The 16,377-nt window shown below is 50.5% G+C and overlaps 7 protein-coding genes across 7 annotated transcripts; 3 read left to right on the top strand and 4 right to left on the bottom strand.

Annotated features, from left to right (window-relative positions):
* Positions 1-866: 866 nt before the first annotated feature.
* On the bottom strand, positions 867-1,743 carry BP5553_10285 (p-loop containing nucleoside triphosphate hydrolase; the record flags this gene model as incomplete). The annotated part of the gene is made up of 4 exons (XM_032018908.1): positions 867-1,111; positions 1,182-1,457; positions 1,535-1,649; positions 1,732-1,743. The coding sequence occupies 4 exons, from the start codon at positions 1,741-1,743 to the stop codon at positions 867-869; spliced, it is 648 nt and encodes a 215-aa protein (XP_031864932.1).
* A 2,546-nt stretch (positions 1,744-4,289) lies between these two features.
* Positions 4,290-5,684, bottom strand: BP5553_10284 (putative molybdopterin binding protein; the record flags this gene model as incomplete). Its single annotated transcript, XM_032018907.1, has 5 exons — positions 4,290-4,917; positions 4,991-5,103; positions 5,158-5,202; positions 5,272-5,280; positions 5,340-5,684. The coding sequence occupies 5 exons, from the start codon at positions 5,682-5,684 to the stop codon at positions 4,290-4,292; spliced, it is 1,140 nt and encodes a 379-aa protein (XP_031864931.1).
* Positions 5,685-5,905: 221 nt separating this feature from the next.
* On the top strand, positions 5,906-6,338 carry BP5553_10283 (Mitochondrial import inner membrane translocase subunit tim-17; the record flags this gene model as incomplete). The annotated part of the gene is made up of 3 exons (XM_032018906.1): positions 5,906-5,937; positions 5,986-6,012; positions 6,068-6,338. The coding sequence occupies 3 exons, from the start codon at positions 5,906-5,908 to the stop codon at positions 6,336-6,338; spliced, it is 330 nt and encodes a 109-aa protein (XP_031864930.1).
* A 1,389-nt stretch (positions 6,339-7,727) lies between these two features.
* BP5553_10282 (uncharacterized protein) lies at positions 7,728-9,309 on the top strand (the record flags this gene model as incomplete). Its single annotated transcript, XM_032018905.1, has 4 exons — positions 7,728-7,924; positions 7,986-8,127; positions 8,178-8,555; positions 8,626-9,309. 4 exons carry the CDS (start codon positions 7,728-7,730, stop codon positions 9,307-9,309), a joined length of 1,401 nt encoding a protein of 466 aa, XP_031864929.1.
* A 566-nt stretch (positions 9,310-9,875) lies between these two features.
* Positions 9,876-11,127, bottom strand: BP5553_10281 (Uncharacterized protein; the record flags this gene model as incomplete). Its single annotated transcript, XM_032018904.1, has 3 exons — positions 9,876-10,510; positions 10,569-10,883; positions 10,941-11,127. The coding sequence occupies 3 exons, from the start codon at positions 11,125-11,127 to the stop codon at positions 9,876-9,878; spliced, it is 1,137 nt and encodes a 378-aa protein (XP_031864928.1).
* A 700-nt stretch (positions 11,128-11,827) lies between these two features.
* Positions 11,828-15,151, bottom strand: BP5553_10280 (uncharacterized protein; the record flags this gene model as incomplete). The annotated part of the gene is made up of 5 exons (XM_032018903.1): positions 11,828-12,219; positions 12,270-12,391; positions 12,438-13,009; positions 13,058-14,747; positions 14,820-15,151. The coding sequence occupies 5 exons, from the start codon at positions 15,149-15,151 to the stop codon at positions 11,828-11,830; spliced, it is 3,108 nt and encodes a 1,035-aa protein (XP_031864927.1).
* Positions 15,152-15,526: 375 nt separating this feature from the next.
* On the top strand, positions 15,527-16,252 carry BP5553_10279 (The spindle assembly checkpoint protein mad2; the record flags this gene model as incomplete). The annotated part of the gene is made up of 1 exon (XM_032018902.1): positions 15,527-16,252. The coding sequence occupies one exon, from the start codon at positions 15,527-15,529 to the stop codon at positions 16,250-16,252; it is 726 nt and encodes a 241-aa protein (XP_031864926.1).
* Positions 16,253-16,377: the final 125 nt, after the last annotated feature.

The following is a 16,377-nucleotide window of genomic DNA, read 5'->3' as shown; positions in this document are numbered from 1 at the left end:
CAAGTCTTCAGCTCACGTATAAAACACACAGCATATCACAGATATTCATTCACAGATGGAGGGGCTGGAAGGAGTAAGTACGTAAGTGTTCAAGGTCTCAATGCATCATCAAACTGCCGCCTTTTCGCACCATATATATACCGCACAGTGTATATCAACAAGCAAAAGCCTTGCACTTACTTGCATCTCCACATGCCGCGTAACACATATCTTCACACCACAGTTCTGTCCCAAAACGAACAAAAAACAAAACGAAACACATGAAGATGAAGATGAAAGAGAGGTACATAGCGTTTTCATAGCATCCCAATTAAAAATAAAAAAAACTCAACTAAAATGCATCCAAACACGCCCATTAATCCAACTATATATATATAAAAAAAAAAAGGAGGCACGGATCGATAACGTTCTCTCCCGCCTCCCCCACCTAGCTTTGCTTTGCTGTGCTTTGTGTGTGTGTGTGTGTGCATATATAAATAACTCTTCTTTCTTTTTATTTTTCATTCGAAAAAATATTATTCCCCGAACAAACAAAAATTGGTTTTGATGATGCGGCGAGCAAAAACAATGCCCCAATATCTCTCTCTCTCTCTCGAGCGCGCGCAGAATTTGCATCCTAATCCGAACCTTGTGCTGTAAAAACTCGTAATCAAGATCCTCTCTGGTTCTAGTTTTGGTAGAAAAACCCCAGATATATGCTTTCCTTTCCCTCGCTGCAGAAAAAATAAGCATCGTCAATTCTCCTTAATTTCATCACCGCCACCCTCCTGATTGTCTTCCGCCTCCTGCCTTTTCCTCCCGCCTCCCTTGGCCTCCCCAGAATCCCTGGCCAATCTTCGAAAACTGGGTCTCGAGACCACGAAGTCTTACATTACCACGCACTTCCCACAGCATCCCCTATCATTATCCCCGCCGCTACCGGACTCCATCTTCCCAAGCTGGCCGTTGCCGCCGGCGCCGCTTGATACGCCTGCTGAGTAGCCGGCCATCTCTTTGTTATAGCGTCTAATCTCGCGGACGATATCGAAGAACGCGTTGTCGACGTTGATGCGGGACTTGGCGGACGTCTCGATGAATTTGCATCCGAATGATCGGGCCAAGGCCTCTCCCTCTGTACGGAACCACCAGGGTTAGCCCAACTGTAATCCCCACCGCACGGCGGAAGCAGGAGATTCACATACCTTGTTTAGAAACCTGTCTCTCGCCCTCCAAATCGCACTTATTGCCCACCACGATGATGGGGAAGTAATCCTTATCCTTGACCCTCAGAATCTGTTGCTGGAACGTCATGATCTCCTCAAAGCTCTGCCTGCTGGTGATGCTGTATACAAGCAGGAAACCCTCGCCCGTCCGCATATATTGCTCGCGCATTGCCGAGTACTCCTCCTGGCCGGCGGTATCGAGAACATCGAGGAGCGCTACTTCTTCGTCGATCACGCATTGCTTGCGGTAGGAATCTGTATTTGTAGGGATTTAGATGGAAATCCTTCGATAGCTAGGAGATAGGGGACGGTAGTCGTAGATCGTTGCATACCTTCAATTGTGGGATCATATTCATCCACGAAGTGGCTCTGTATCAATTGGATGGTCAAACACGACTTTCCGACACCACCACCGCCTACAACAACAAGCTTGTACTCTCTCAGGAACTACGCGGTGCAGGATCGTAGTTAGCAATTGAGGCCCGCGAGGATAATGCATCCCATCCTCTGGCAAAGGGATCACGCTCACCTTCGAAGCCATCTTTGGTATGTGTGGGGGAGGATAGATCAGTTGTTCATCAACTGGAGGACCGTATCGGCGATCGGCTAGAGCTGTTGCTGGAGCCGCGGGAGTGCTTTTTTTTGTTAAACTATAGCTTCGCTGGAACAGGAGCTCGACCGGAAGCTGAGAGCTGGTCGGCGAAGCGTGCTGTAGTGTGTGCTAGCGTGTGTTGTTGCAGGAATCGGCGAGGTTTCGAAGGTACACGGACTGGAGAGATAACACGAGGGGGACGGATGAATCTACAGCAGGGTGGTTGTTGGTTGGTGCAGCGGTGAGAGCGAGGGATGATGGGGGGGGAGGACGGGGCCGCAATTGAGTTTGAGCGGGTGGTTGCAGTGACGCAGATGAGGATACTCCGTACGGCGCGTACTGAAGCTGGAGGAGGAGATGTTAGGGTCTGTTGTTGTTGTTTGTGCAGACAAAGGGTGTGGAAGTGGAGGTAGAGTTGGAGGATGTTGTGGATGCCGTGGATGTGGATGTGGATGCTGTGGTTGTGCACAGAGGAGGTGCGTGCGCCCGCGCGGAACTTACTTGGTTGCTTGTTGCTTGTTGCTTGGATGATTATTGGATTGGATTGGATTGGATTGGGTTGGATTGATTGATACGAAGTACGGTGCTAGTACCTTATGTACATGTACCTTTTGACGCCAAAATAGGTGGTGAATGGACAGTGAAGACCCTGAAAGACGCCTGGAGAAGTCCGAAGGATGTACGGTACGTAGGATGATCGTATGTACCGGCAGTGCTGTAGTACAGTGCAAAGGTACCTAGGGTTGCACTCTGCAGTAAGGTTAAACGCCAACGGCTCTGTCTCTCCTTGCCTTGGAGTATCGTACAATACCAATACTTCGCAGCTATTATGGGCCAATTCGATAGTGTTCGACTCCCTTTACTCCTTGCCCACCCTCCCTCCTTGTGCTAACTCGGGCTACCTCGTGCTATACAATACCATTTAATATATACTACCATCACAATAAGCTCGCAATGCTACACTATCTGACGAACGAACATGCCCTCTGTCCACCATTCCGCCATCACAGGGGCCACCAAACCACCGATGAGACTTCGTCCGGCTCCTCCAGCGGGCCCATCACGCCCAATCATGGCCATCGACGGCGCTGAGGGTGTGATTGACCAGACACCGCGGTTCGCCCTCTGCAATGTCTGCATGGCTGCCATGACATCTGGTGCATGATGAGCGATGCCTTCCATGCATGTTCGACGGTGCCATCAGTTCGAGTGGTCGTCTTCGGGGGCGGGTCTTGGTATTCGCGCCCCCCCTCTCTCTCCGCCACTCACGGCTCCTCAATCCTCAAATCGCCCTTTAACATTAGCCGCAGGATGAGGACGGACGGCGTGGGCGTGGGCGAGGATGAGGCGAGGGTGAGGGCGAGGCCCGCCATGCAGCGATAATAAATAAGGTACTGCGTCGGTTTTATGCGCCGGGCGAGAGTTACTGGCGCGCTTCCCAAGCAGTGCTCTGGACGGCGTACGCCATTGGATTTAATATAATTATTCTTGGATATCTCTATTGTTGCTTCCTGTCTGCTTCTGATCGTGCTGGGTTACTGTACGTGGGTACATACGTGGGTAGCTTCAGATCTGCAACCCAGGACCCCGAGCTTCGCCAGAACAGGTGTTTAGAGCTCTGTAAGATGATCTCTTCCGTCGAGAGGGTGGTCCATGTCTGTCTCCTTCGGCGAGCCTAGCCTCCCAATCCAGGAGATCGACAACCCCGCTAGTATTCTGCTGCCATAGCGATCGGCAAAAGCTGCCCTCGTGTGCGGCGGGCGCGCATTGCATTCCAACGGCCATGTTACAGTACCGGTTGCTGTACAGTACTGTACGCTGAGCTGCAAACTCAAGCCTTCTCGCCCGCGTCAAAAAGCAACATCCAGCGCCCCCGATGCTGGGAACGATGCTGTGCAAATCCCCAATAGACACGTGGAGAGGTTTTAAGTGTTTCTGCATGTTTCCAGAAGTTTTGATTCTGTGGGGGACAATCTCCCAGTCCCTGCCACCCCAGCTTGGCTTCGGCTGTCCCGTTCTCCAGAGTGGAAAAGGGGCTCCTGGAGGCTGGTGGCCCTGAGAGCCATGGTGCGTTTCATCCACGCTTGGGGCGCGGTGGCTATTTTGCAGTTTATTAAGTAGCTGTTGTGGTAATTGGCACATGCTCGACACATCTTCAATTATACGGAGTAGCTACTGTACATGTACATGTATATGCATCTAGCATCTCTAGTTTCGGCTACTGCGCGGAGGATCCGAGGATGTACGACACAGTAGTCCCTGGGCATACTTTATTCCGAATAGGGGCTGTTTCCGAACAGGGCCCCGAGCCACAAGAGTGATATTTTAAGCACAGCAGGATACGCTTTTGCCATGTCTCACAAATATATATATAAGTTTGGATCTAATTGGTATCTTTCCCTAGTCCGTACATGTCGGCTTCTGTACCATTTCTACCCCCGTGTATGAATTAATCCCCTTTGTTGGATAACTCTAGGATCCACGGTAGATCTCGATCACTGGCTAGGAATCGCGCCCTGGATCTCAACATCATCCTCCCCCTCCACCATGATCCGCCGGCCATCCACGTTCTTCTCGACCTCCGCAACCAGGCTCTCGAGGAATTCCGGATCTCTCCCAACCAAAGTCACCGTATTCCTCGACCTTCCCCACCTAGGATAACTCCCAACCTTCACCCCCTTCGGCTCGACCTTCTCTGCCAACTCCGTCAGATAAGGCGCCACAGCACTTTCCGGCAACGGCGTCGAGATCATTATCCTATGGATTCCCTTCTCAGGGTCCTCCAGCCGCGGAAGCAGCAATGGCTTCATCCCATCTATCAATTTCTCGAATAATCGGGGCACTCCAGGCAGGATGTGTACATTTCCATTGACACAAGCAACCGGCACCCATAGCTCCTCGTCAGGGAAGAGCACTTGCTTGGATAAATCTCTAGATTCGTCGGTAGGTAGCTCGATCATTCGGAGCTTGGCTTTGCGCGCAGGCGTATCTTCGTCCCAGGAGAAATGTGGTTGTTGAGGGTGGGGCTTTGCGAGTCTCTTCATGCGCTCATAGGATTCTTCGTGAAGTTTGAGGGGGAGTCCGAAGGCTTTCGCTATGGATTGGTAGGTGATGTCGTCGTGGCTGGCGGAAGGGTTAGTTAGCTGTGGGTCGCAGTATAGCATATCCTCCAAGGTAGGTAGGCAGATGTGCTTACGTCGGGCCTATGCCTCCACTGGTAACTACGAAGTCGTAGTTCTCACTCATTCGCCTGACCGCCTCTATGATCTCGCCCTCATCGTCTGAAATAACCTCGATGCGCTTTAGAGACTGGATCTAGGGTTAGCCTTTCTCTCTCTACAGCTACAGAACTGCTCTTGCTACCATTCCTAGCTTGAAGCAGAACTTGGCCATGTACGCCGAGTTCGTCTGCAACGCCCGTCAGCACCTCCTCGAGAGGTCTGCATATCATATTATTTCGCGGACTGAGCATCATACATCGACGGTCTAATAAGTAGCCGACGTTAGCCATCCTCTATAAAACTACCGCCTTCTACACACAAGACCAGACTTGCCTTGCCCCCTAGCACCTCATCTCCAATGATCAAACATGCCGCCGTGTGTATCGCCCTGCTGTTGCGGTCATCAGGAGTGGGAGCGGCGGACGCCATGAGGGGACGGACACGGCTAGCTGTAGCTGCCGCGGAAGTGTGGGCGTAGTTGGGAAGGGGACGGGAAAGATGTCTGGTGAGTTGTGAGAATCGGGAGAACATAGGCGGATGGACTCTGTAGATGATTGCTATTAGATTTAGGTTCGTAGAAGGTTTGTAGAGGTGATATGTAATGCCTATAATAAGCTGGAGGGTGGGCGGTGCGGGACCGGAGACAGCAAACAGGAGATAGAGGGGCATTCTTGGTTCTCAGCCTCAGGCCCAGAATTGCTAGCGGACCTGAGGCAGCCACCCTCATGTGATTCTACCACGCTCAGCCTTGTCTCGCGTCAGCCTTCCGAAAGCTGCCAGGTAAAATATCTATCTATCAAATCATCAACCCTCTCAATGCCTATAGGCTTCTTAGGCACTCGGCGGAAGTATTTGGCATGGCATCAAAGGCTTCAGAAACAGTCCTTACAATGAAAGGCTCACCGGCTCCATCTCTGCGTAAGTTACCACTCCAATGCTCGTTAGGTCCACTGCTAACTCGAATGTCTAGTATCAAGGCTCGAGCCCCCGTTATAGGGTACGTCGCCCCGCGAATCCTCGTCCATATAATATCCTAGCCGTTGTCTCTATAGCGGCAACTTTGGTGTCTGGGGCGGCCTCTTCCGCGTGTGGGATTCCTCTATCAAGGGAATTCGACAAAAAGAAGATCCATGGAATGCCATTAGAGCGGGTTTCATGACTGGTGGATCACCGGCGATAAGGGGAGGCTTCAAGTCGGCAAGTAATAGTACAATTAGATCCGCAATGCTGCGTGCTGTGATCGAAGGAGTTAGCATCGGTTTCCAGGGAACGACAGCTGGAGGCACGCGTCTTGAGCTGCCAGAAATGATGGCCGAGCCATGAATAAAAGGACTTGATTGGTCATACTGCGGGACGGTATTGTATTTTTACTGGTACTAGTACTATTTCTTCACTCCCAGTTGATACCCTCTGTATTCTGCGTAATAGATTCGATCTTGTATATACGTCTCTTACTGTGCACAGGGATTATATAAATCTAATATAAGTTGTAGAATAGGTGGTTAGAATAATACTTGAAGAGGATTAAAAAAATATTATTATTGTCACGAACTGAGCTGCAAGTCTAGACGAAATGGACGAGGCTGTTTCTAACTCGAGGGACGATGCTATATATAGCAAGTGTATCAGTGCTAGGTAATAGTCCAGGCAATAGGTAGGCATCTCTCGTTTCTCTAATAGAGAGGATCAAGACTGGTTATTCTTTTGTCTTCTTTCTTTCTAATAGTAAGAAGTAGATAATCTGATTAGTGGCCGATGAATGCCGATTAGAAAGTTTTGAAGGATAAATAGCACAGCCCATTTACTAGCATCTAATAAAGTATTGGTGGTACCCGAGGCACAAGTTCCGTCGGTGTTGGGCCCACAAGCATTCGCGGCCCTTACAAATATCAAACACTTGGTAACTCACATGCAATGCAACCAAGAAAACATATATAAAAGGGGGATAAGCCATATAAAGACATGCTGGACCACGGAGTATAAAAGTACACAGTACAAAGCACAAGCACAAGCACAATGCCATCATCGCTCACCAGAACTCACAACTCCGCGGTGTGCTGTTGTACTCGTGTGAGCCCACCTTAGGCTTCAACCAGTCAGTCAACCAGTCAACCACCGCCTGCAGTCGACCACGCTATAAAGACCACGCTCCCCCTTTTCCCCGTTCCCCCCTTTCCGTTTGTCTCCTTTCCTCTCGCAAAGAAGCCATGTGGCTATCGGATCTACGAAGATCATCATCCCCAAATGCTGAGAACGGCGATGAATGGCTGAGAATGGCTGAGAATGGCGGTCTGCGTGACCATCGGCGCGGCATGTCTCTGAGCCGATCCGAAGCCCGAGAAGTATGATTCTGCTATGAGCTTTTTATTTCACTTCTTTCTCTAGTCTCTAGCACTTTGATTTCAAACCTTTTTTTCCCATCTAGCCTCGGACTGATTACCCTCGGACTCCGTTTCTTTGCCAGTTTTCCGGTGACTAATATAAGAGCAACGCCTCGTACCTCCTTACATAAACTCACTGCGAAAGTTCTCGAGTTGTACGAGTAGGAATGACGGCTGTGGAAGCATCTAGCGTTTGCATTAAATAAATCCCGGAATCAATTATCCGGTAACGCCGAACCCTTCAACAATAAGCTTGGAGCTTGAATCAGAATACGTTCTTCACCCCCCCCGGCGTATTCTCTCTTTTTCTCTTGGATATAATCCCGCAGTCATGTCGACTGCTGGTCCCGCTCATAGGGTCCAATCCGCTGTGGTGGAATATGGATATCCTCAAGGCCATCTCGGGCATCTGACCGCCGACGAAGAGGCCGCCTTCACCAATTTCAAGGCGCTATGTGCAGAGAAGGGCTATTACAAGCCAGGAGACTCGGAAGGAGACCCAGGCACACATGATGATGCGACGCTATTGTATGTTTTCTGCTAGACCAGACTTGCTGATGCATGCTCTTCAGTCACTTACAAGCTCTAGGCGATTCCTCCGAGCGCGGCGTTTTGTCGTCGGGGATGCGTTCACGCAGTTTGAAGACACAGAGAACTGGCGCAAGGCAAACCAACTAGACCAACTATACGAGACGATAGATCTAGAGCACTACGAAGAGACTCGAAGACTGGTGCGCATATTTCTGACTGTATAGCTGAGTGGCCTGCTTACATGACGCAGTACCCCCAATGGACAGGACGACGAGATCGCCGTGGGATTCCAGTCTATGTATTCGAAGTGATGCATCTGAACTCGAAGACCATGGCCGCGTACGAGAAATCCGCCGTGAAAACCCACACCAAAGCCCAAACGGACGGCAAAACATCTCCCAAACTATTACGACTCTTCGCGCTTTACGAGAACCTCATCCGCTTCGTCATGCCCCTCTGCACCGCCCTCACCGACCGAGATCATCCCCGGACACCCATCACACAGAGCAATAACATTGTCGATATATCTGGTGTTGGATTGAAGCAGTTCTGGAATTTGAGGGGACACATGCAGGATGCAAGCACGCTTGCCACGGCACACTACCCGGAGACACTGGATAGGATATTTGTACGTCTCTCCGTCATTTCGGCCGAAATCCAAGCTTTTGAATATATTGACTTACCATGTACGTAATTAGATCATTGGCGCCCCCGCATTCTTCCCAACAGTCTGGAACTGGATCAAGAAATGGTTCGACCCAATCACCACGTCCAAAATATTCATACTTTCATCTCACGACATGAAAGAAACCCTAGAAGCCTTCATCGACCCAGCGAACATACCGAAGAAATATGGCGGCCAGTTGGAATTTGTATTCGGCGATATGCCGAAGCTTGACCCCGCCATCAAGGACGTAGTGAAGTGGCAGGGCGACCGGGACAACTTCCCAGGGGGCCCGTTGTATTGGTGTGAGAAAGATAAGGAAGGCAAGGAGATACAGCTCATGGCTGCAGGCTCAACGGAGGATGGCACAGTGCTGCGACATGAGGAAATCTGCACCATAACAAAGACGTTCCCCGAAACCGCACAGGAAATGAGCGAGAAGCAAAATGGTCACCTCTCGCCCCCCGAAAAAGGAGAGCAAGATCTCACGGCTGCCGCAACGGGAACAGATGGCATCCCGGCCGCAGCTTCAGAATCACAAACACAAGACGAACCGGAAAGAGATAATGTAGGAGAGGCGGTAGACCTCTCTACGAAACCTATGCCAGAGACATTCGTTTCGTCATCAGAGGGGTTACCAACGTTGAAAAATCTCAAACTAGATGAGGATTCGAAGACTTCGCCGAATGGGGATGTTAAATCCGGGGAAGCAAAGTAGAAGCGGCAGCGGAGAAGTAGGCGGTAGATGGACAATTATGAGAGCCATACCAGCCAATTGTGAGGGGATATAGTTGATAAAGTAGGTTGATAATCTTATGTTTCATAAACGGTGCCGGAATTTGGGACGGTACTGAAGACGAAGAGGAGAATGAAATGGGCGATAGACGGATAGATATAGCTAGATATACGGCTCTATGTAATGCATGCATTGGAAGGAGATGCGAGATGCAAGAAATATACCACACCACACTACCTATCACCTAGACGTCTTGTTCATATCTACCTACATATGTGAACTCTATTCGTTATGAAATATAAGAAGAGAGATGCAATTGGATGGATAGGTTTAGTAAATATGCTGTAGGTAAGAGTACGTGTGGTTATCTCCGTTTCTGTTTTTTTAGCTAGGGAGGAGGAATATGCCTATACCATATCTTCCGTATCAGATTCATAATACATATCATGGTCCCATCAAATCCCAGTAAGCGCTGAACGCCTGCAGACCTACAAACCTTACATAGATCCCCACTCGCGCTGTTAATGCCCTCCTATCCCTCTCCCCTCTCAAATAAAATCATTCCCTCCAAACCCACCAAATGGATTCGGCGGTCTCCCTCCCATGTTTCCTCTTGGCGGGTCACCCGGTCCGATGGGATCATACCTCGCCCCAGGCGGCACCTGCGGATCTCCCTGGCCTCTTCCTCTACCTCCCGGACCTCTAAACAGCGGATCGTCAAACGTAGGGTGCATTCCCCCACCCATCGCCCCAGGCCCACCGCCACCGATAAAACTCCCCCTTAACGGATCATGAGGCCCCAAACCAGGGGGATTCAAATCATCATGTCCGATATTAAACGGCGATCCGGCACCGGGGAACGGCGGCGCCATGCCTCGTAGTGGTCTATTCAAATCATACTCGTCGTCGAAGCCCGGGGGCGGGAAATCACCTTGTGGGATAGGGCCCCGGCGCGGATCGGCGGCGAGGGGGTCGTGGAATGGATATGGACGTGCGGGTTCGGGGAGTCGTGGGTCGGCGAGGGGGTTGATGGGGGGGTTGCGGCGGGCGTGGGCTTCTTCGCGTTCGTCGTGGGCGCGGGAGGCTTCTGCTGAGCCGGCGGAGGGGGTCTCTTCGTAGCCTTCTTTGTGGAGGCCTGGTATGAGTTTTTGGATTATAGTTGTGCGGAAGAGGGAGGCGAGGTCTGATAGTTTGTTGTTAGTGATGAGATCTTTTACCTTGCTAGAAGAAAGCAAACGCACCTTGAATCCGCGACGGGGAGATAAACACCTCTTTTAACTTGGCCTCTAAATCCGATCGATCCTCTTCCCCATCCGACATTTTAATCCTCAGCGGCAAAGCCGATGAAGATATATAATCCTTCGCTGTGATTTCAAACCGGCTAATCCTCTCATCCCCAAGTCCAATACCCCGGATCTCTGCTTTCCCTCCTAGCCGGTCTACTTTCACGACATATTGCATCGAGGACTGGGAATGTGCGTAGAGGAAAGAATGAGCTCCGAAGGAGGAGTTCCATCGCGGTGCCAGTCGTGGGGCGAGACGTTCGCATTCTGATTCTGGAGATGTTGTTAGAGCCTTGTTTGTGGTAGGAAGAGAGATTGCAGGAAACATACCCATCTTTTGGTCCTCTCCGAAGCCGATTAGTCGGAATCCTACGGCTACCATACAGGCGTGGGAGAAGAGCGCAATGGCTTCGTAGGAGCTGCTGAGGTCTGAGTTGGTGTCATCTTTGGCGTGGGTAGGCAGCGCGTTTGCCATGTGCTTGAGAAGCCTCTCTGTGCTCAGCGGGTTGTCCGTCATTGTGGTTGTCTTGTCGAAGAGGTAGGTGATTAATTGCTTGTGTAATGCTGTCTGAACTAGATCGGGATTAGGAGCTTGTAGTAGATGTAAAGTAAAAGGGGTTGTTTGCAATATGGGTTGTGTATGTTCCAGGTGGAGATGATATAATACTTAGTTTGAGGGTCGTGGTGGGGTATTTAGATGGCGAATCCCCCGCTGCCTGGACTGCGCCTGGACTGCGCCTGGGCTGCCCGCACCCCTGACCTGGCAGCCCTACGGGACGCCTTACCTGGTCACGACTGTGACGTCGTCGCTAATATACTACAGTAGCTCTTACAACTAACCAGCAACCGATATGACATTTAATAATACCTTTGATGTATTTTATAGATACCATAGGAGGTAGGAGAGATAGAAAAATAGAGAATTGATTAAGTATTTTGATCAGCAAAGCCAAAAGCCAGGTCTAACCAATCAATTTATCCTTTCTTATGGAGAAGCAAACGCTCCAGAAGCATGGGCAAGTCTATTCAAAGTCCACCACCCACGCGCTCCTATGTACCACATAACCCATAACAGTTTCATACCGTGCTACACAAGAAGATTCATATCCACATACCAAATCGGTCTGACGTTTCCCAAATACCGATCGGTGTACTTTTCTCCACTGGCTACACCACATTTGTAGAGTAGCCGGTTGGGATACGAAACCAAGCAACGTTCACTGCCCCGGGTTCGCAAGCTCGTTCAACTTCGCCCTCTCCTCATCCGTCAGCGCCGCATAAAGCTCGTTAAATCCCGCAATATTCTCAGTCCCAGCCTTAAGGAAGAACTCCGTCAAATAAGCCTGCGTCTCATCATCTCTCTGGCGCATGAAACTCGCAGCCCCATCATTCCCATACGCCATCAGTTCGGCTTTAGTAGATCCCAAGCCAAGGTCGAGGATATTTGGGACATCTTCCCAATCGTCGTTTTCGCCTTCTTCGTCGGCAAATTCGGCGGCTGCCGCGGCGGCATTTGCTGCGGTTTGGATTCCGGAAGCGGAGAGGAGCTCTTCGATTAACACTTTGACGATTTTCAGGGGCGCAGGGATGACGGTGAATTGATCTGGGTCTGCTCTCGTCAGTATGGAGAGTCTTCTGCAGGGACGAGGGGGAACGTACTTAGTTTAGCTTGTGATCTGGTCATAATTCTATTACTAGTTGGAATGATCAGATCACCCTTGACCATAGTCTGAACAACTCGTTGGTCATTCAGACTGAACAGTTTCGATAACGCAATAACACTAGATCGTTAGCATCGCCTGAAGATATGTGGTAGTTATGGCTTACTTTTGCCGAATTTCATCATATCCCGCAAAATTGATAGAATGCTCAAGCCATTTGCTCAAGACAACTTGCAGGCCATTCTGGCCATTAATCTCGATCTGCGATAAGAATGTCACGACGTCAGAAGCACCGACCAACGCCAACCGGGCGAAAACCAAGATCAACGACTGGATAAACGGAGCGGCTTCAGCAGTTGCAAGTCGGTTTGCAACGGCTCGCAACAACTGCTCTAGATATGGCCCAAGTCGCTCTTGACCCGCCTTCTCAACAAGCTCGGCAGCGAGACCGCCAACTTCAGAAGCCGCGTTATCCTCTATCGTCGGACCGAGCAGTTTGTCAATAATAATCAAGCATACCTCCAACCCAGACCTATTCGCCTCGTCATGCCAAGCAAATACCTGTTGATGGTCATGCGCCAACATGTACTTAATAGTTTCAACACCGGGTCGCAGAACGCCTCCTTCAGTAGTTGCCATCAGGAGACGATTAAGCTTTGGTAAAGCGGCCGTGACGAATCCGGGTGGAAGCGGCTCAGAACCTTTTTCTGTAAGAACTACAAGTAGCTCTGTTGCGAGCTGGGGAGGTTGTTAGCTTGTAAAAGTCTTGCCTCCGGGGAAACTTACCTCAATAAGAGGATCATCGCCTGTCATACTGCCCACATCAAAGGCACCAGTTAATGAAGGCAACACCTTTGTACATAGAGCAGTGTAGGCTTCAGGGCTAGGCGAAAGCGCAGCGGTAATTGACTCGAACGCTTCGCTGACCAGCATAGTGAGCTGGAAATTGGACGCGCCATGTTTGGCAAGGACAAAAAGTAGATCTAGAGCAGAGCTCTCATTCGAGATGGCAATCCTAGGATCGATTTCAATTGCGTCCCGCAGCGACTCAACCAAGGTCACCACTAGATCATCAGCATCCTCAAGATCTGTCATGTCCTTTCCGTACATAAAGTCTGATATGGATGCAATGATAGGGATTTGGCGATCAGAGGGTACAGTACGTGCCTTGATGAAGCCTTGAAGTGCCTTGATGCAGGCAACTTTGACCACTTCCGACTCATCGCTATTGACAGCCTTAATCGTCCGGTCAAGCAAGCCGAGGGCAACATCAGGGAGGTACTGCACGAGCAAGCTAGATACGATGTAGCCCCGTCCTCTTAGTAGAGGTTCATCTGGTCGATTGATGGAATACTCAACCAAGCCTAAGAAGGCTGTAGCAACCTCTGGAGCCACCTGCTTGCTCAGATCTAGGAAATCGGTCATCAGTTGTGTAAGCAGATATAATGAAGCCTCCCTTGTTCTCCACGTCGCAGCTTCTGAAGAGAAGTGAGCTTGGGTGTATGCCAGCAGGCCTTCAAGAGCACCCTGGTGAAGCCATTCGCCCAACTTAATGAGTAGGTCACCACAGGCTGTTCGTGCTGTGTAGTTTGCTGTAACGGAAGTCTCTTCAGCCAAGAATAAATTGACATCGATATCCCACAGGTCTTCTTCCTCCTTTGGTATTTGTGCGTATCCCACCGCCAACTTCATGACATCCATGACCCAAGGTGTTCCCGATATCCCTGAGTGCTGCTGTATCTGCTTCTCCAGCTCTTCTTTCACGGGCGGTGCTCTTAAGCAAGATTGTAAAAAGTCTAACTCCTCCAGGACTAAGAAGTCCAAAGTATAAGGAAGGCCATCCGCATCCTCAAGTCGTCCTTGCTCATCATTGTCGACATACATGCTCTTATAGGCTTCCTGGAGCAACGATAATTCCTCCCATGTTGCACTGAATAGCGCAGGGCTTTGCGGGAGTAGTAATTGCGGGAATACCATCCGGATCTTCATCAGCGTCTTGACCACCTGCAACTTCAACGCAATAACCCCCCTCCATGTTTCAGCTACTTCTCTTTCACTCTCGAACGCCCCGTCCTCGCCAGTAGGCTTCGCTGGTAATGGCTGTTTCATGACGTCCATAAAAAAGGGGGACCACGCCTTGATGATCTCATCTGCAAAGCCCTTAACCTCAGCGCCATGCTCGTCCTTCACCATATCCATAATATCAAACGTAGCGCGGAATACCGAGACCGAAAGAGCACGCAGGATCGACTTCCTATTATTATTGACGGCGACATCGTATACCACGTTGACAATATCCCTGGCAACAGAGAAGAATTGGTCCTCGCTCAGCGAATCCTCCACCAAATCATACAGCACTTTGAGGGCACCGTGCAATTGCGGATCCGTGGCATTGGGAATAAGATGCAGCAGCGCAGGAAGGAGATTAGGCCATTGCTCTGGAAAGTCGACATTTGCAATCTTGCTCACGACGTAACTACATCGGCCACCCAGTAATTAGCATGATATCCCAAACCACGCATGAAGCTTATAAAGGGAGCCAACCCACCTCGCCGCACTTTTAATCTTCCTATCGGCATCCCCGCTCGTAGCCAACTCCAACATCTGCACCCTCAGCTGCTCCTTCACCGAATCCGCGATAGGAATTGCAGCTCCATCTTCGGCCTGCCCACTCCAATTCTTTTCCACAAACGGTCGCAGTATCAGTAGCGCGCTCTGGCGGATTTCAGGCGTTACGGAGCTATGTGAGGCAATAGCTGCCAGACTTCCGGGGAAAGCAGGATTGCTCTGCGCTTGTTGGAGGCGTGATTCCGCCTCTTTGCGAGGTCCTTCTGCTGGTAACTGTGTATCAGAAAGTAGCTGCAAGAGCTGATCCTCCATTGTCGTTGCGGCCATCCTTCCAGTCTATCCCCGAACTATGGATTAAAAGTCTAGCTCCGCAAATAGGTGATGGCGGTTGGGAGCAGGGCGTGGAGGTTTATGATCCTGGGGTTGTGGTTATTGATTGTGGACCTTCGAGTCGGTCGAAGTGCGGGACACGCCAAATTTCGAGGGCGCGACCTGACGCGGTGTGGGCGAACTGACGACGAATCCATCTTTACACAGTACTTGTCGGTTTGCTGTTGCTGTAGCGTTTCCCAACTCGAGGATGGGAACTCTATCATCTCCACTCCTCGGCTGAAGGGGAAGCTTGCTGATCACTATCATACTTATCTACCAACTAGACGCCACTATCGCCCATTCCTTCTGTCAACCATGGCATCATCAGCATCCGCATCCGCATCTGCCCCTCCTCCGCCAACACCAATCCTCAACACCGCGCTCTCCCTTCACCGCACCTTGACCGATTTCCTCACAGTTGCCATCCATACAATCCTCTATACTCGTTCATTATACCCTCAAACTACCTTTCTCACAAGCCGGGCCTACAACCTTCCCGTCCACCAAAACCGTCACCCTGCGGTCTGTGCATGGATCAACTCAGCCGTTACCTCCCTCACGCCGCTCCTCTCCTCCAACGCTGCCAAACGCGTGGTAATCGTCATCTACTCCCCTCAACTCGAAGTCCTAGAGCGGTACATCTTCGACATAAGCCGCTTCCCCGTTATAAGTGAGAAGGAGAAGCTCACCGAGTTCGCGGACGAGACGCGGGGCATGAGCAACATCACGGATGTTGAGGAGCAACTGCGTGCTACTATTCGGAGATTGGAGTATGCTGGGAGTAAGATGGCCCCGCTGCCGGAGAAGTGCACGTATACGCTCGCGGTTGAGTTGAGGGATGAGGCGGAGCCGCCCATTGGTCATCCGCAGCCTTGGGTGCCCTCTGAACCTAGTTTACAGACGGGAGAGAAGGGGGAGAGTGAGATTATTGGGAGGGATTTGGGTGGTGTTAGGAGTACGCCCGTGAGATTGGTGGCGGCGGGAGATTTTGTTTTAGAGGCGTGGATTGAGGAAGGAAAGGCGAAGTTTGACGGTGATTGAGGTTCCTTAAGTGGGCGCTTTGACAACGTATTGAAGGTATACGACCGTAAATTGTATAGCACGGGGGACGGACATCCAGTTTATGCATGAAGGGAAAGTCGATGCTTCGTTTGAGAGGATGGGGA

Source organism: Venustampulla echinocandica (genome assembly GCF_003357145.1).
Source record: "Venustampulla echinocandica strain BP 5553 chromosome Unknown scaffold_14, whole genome shotgun sequence".
In the NCBI taxonomy this organism is placed as follows: domain Eukaryota; kingdom Fungi; phylum Ascomycota; class Leotiomycetes; order Helotiales; family Pleuroascaceae; genus Venustampulla; species Venustampulla echinocandica.
This window is presented reverse-complemented; position numbering and strand designations above follow the sequence as displayed.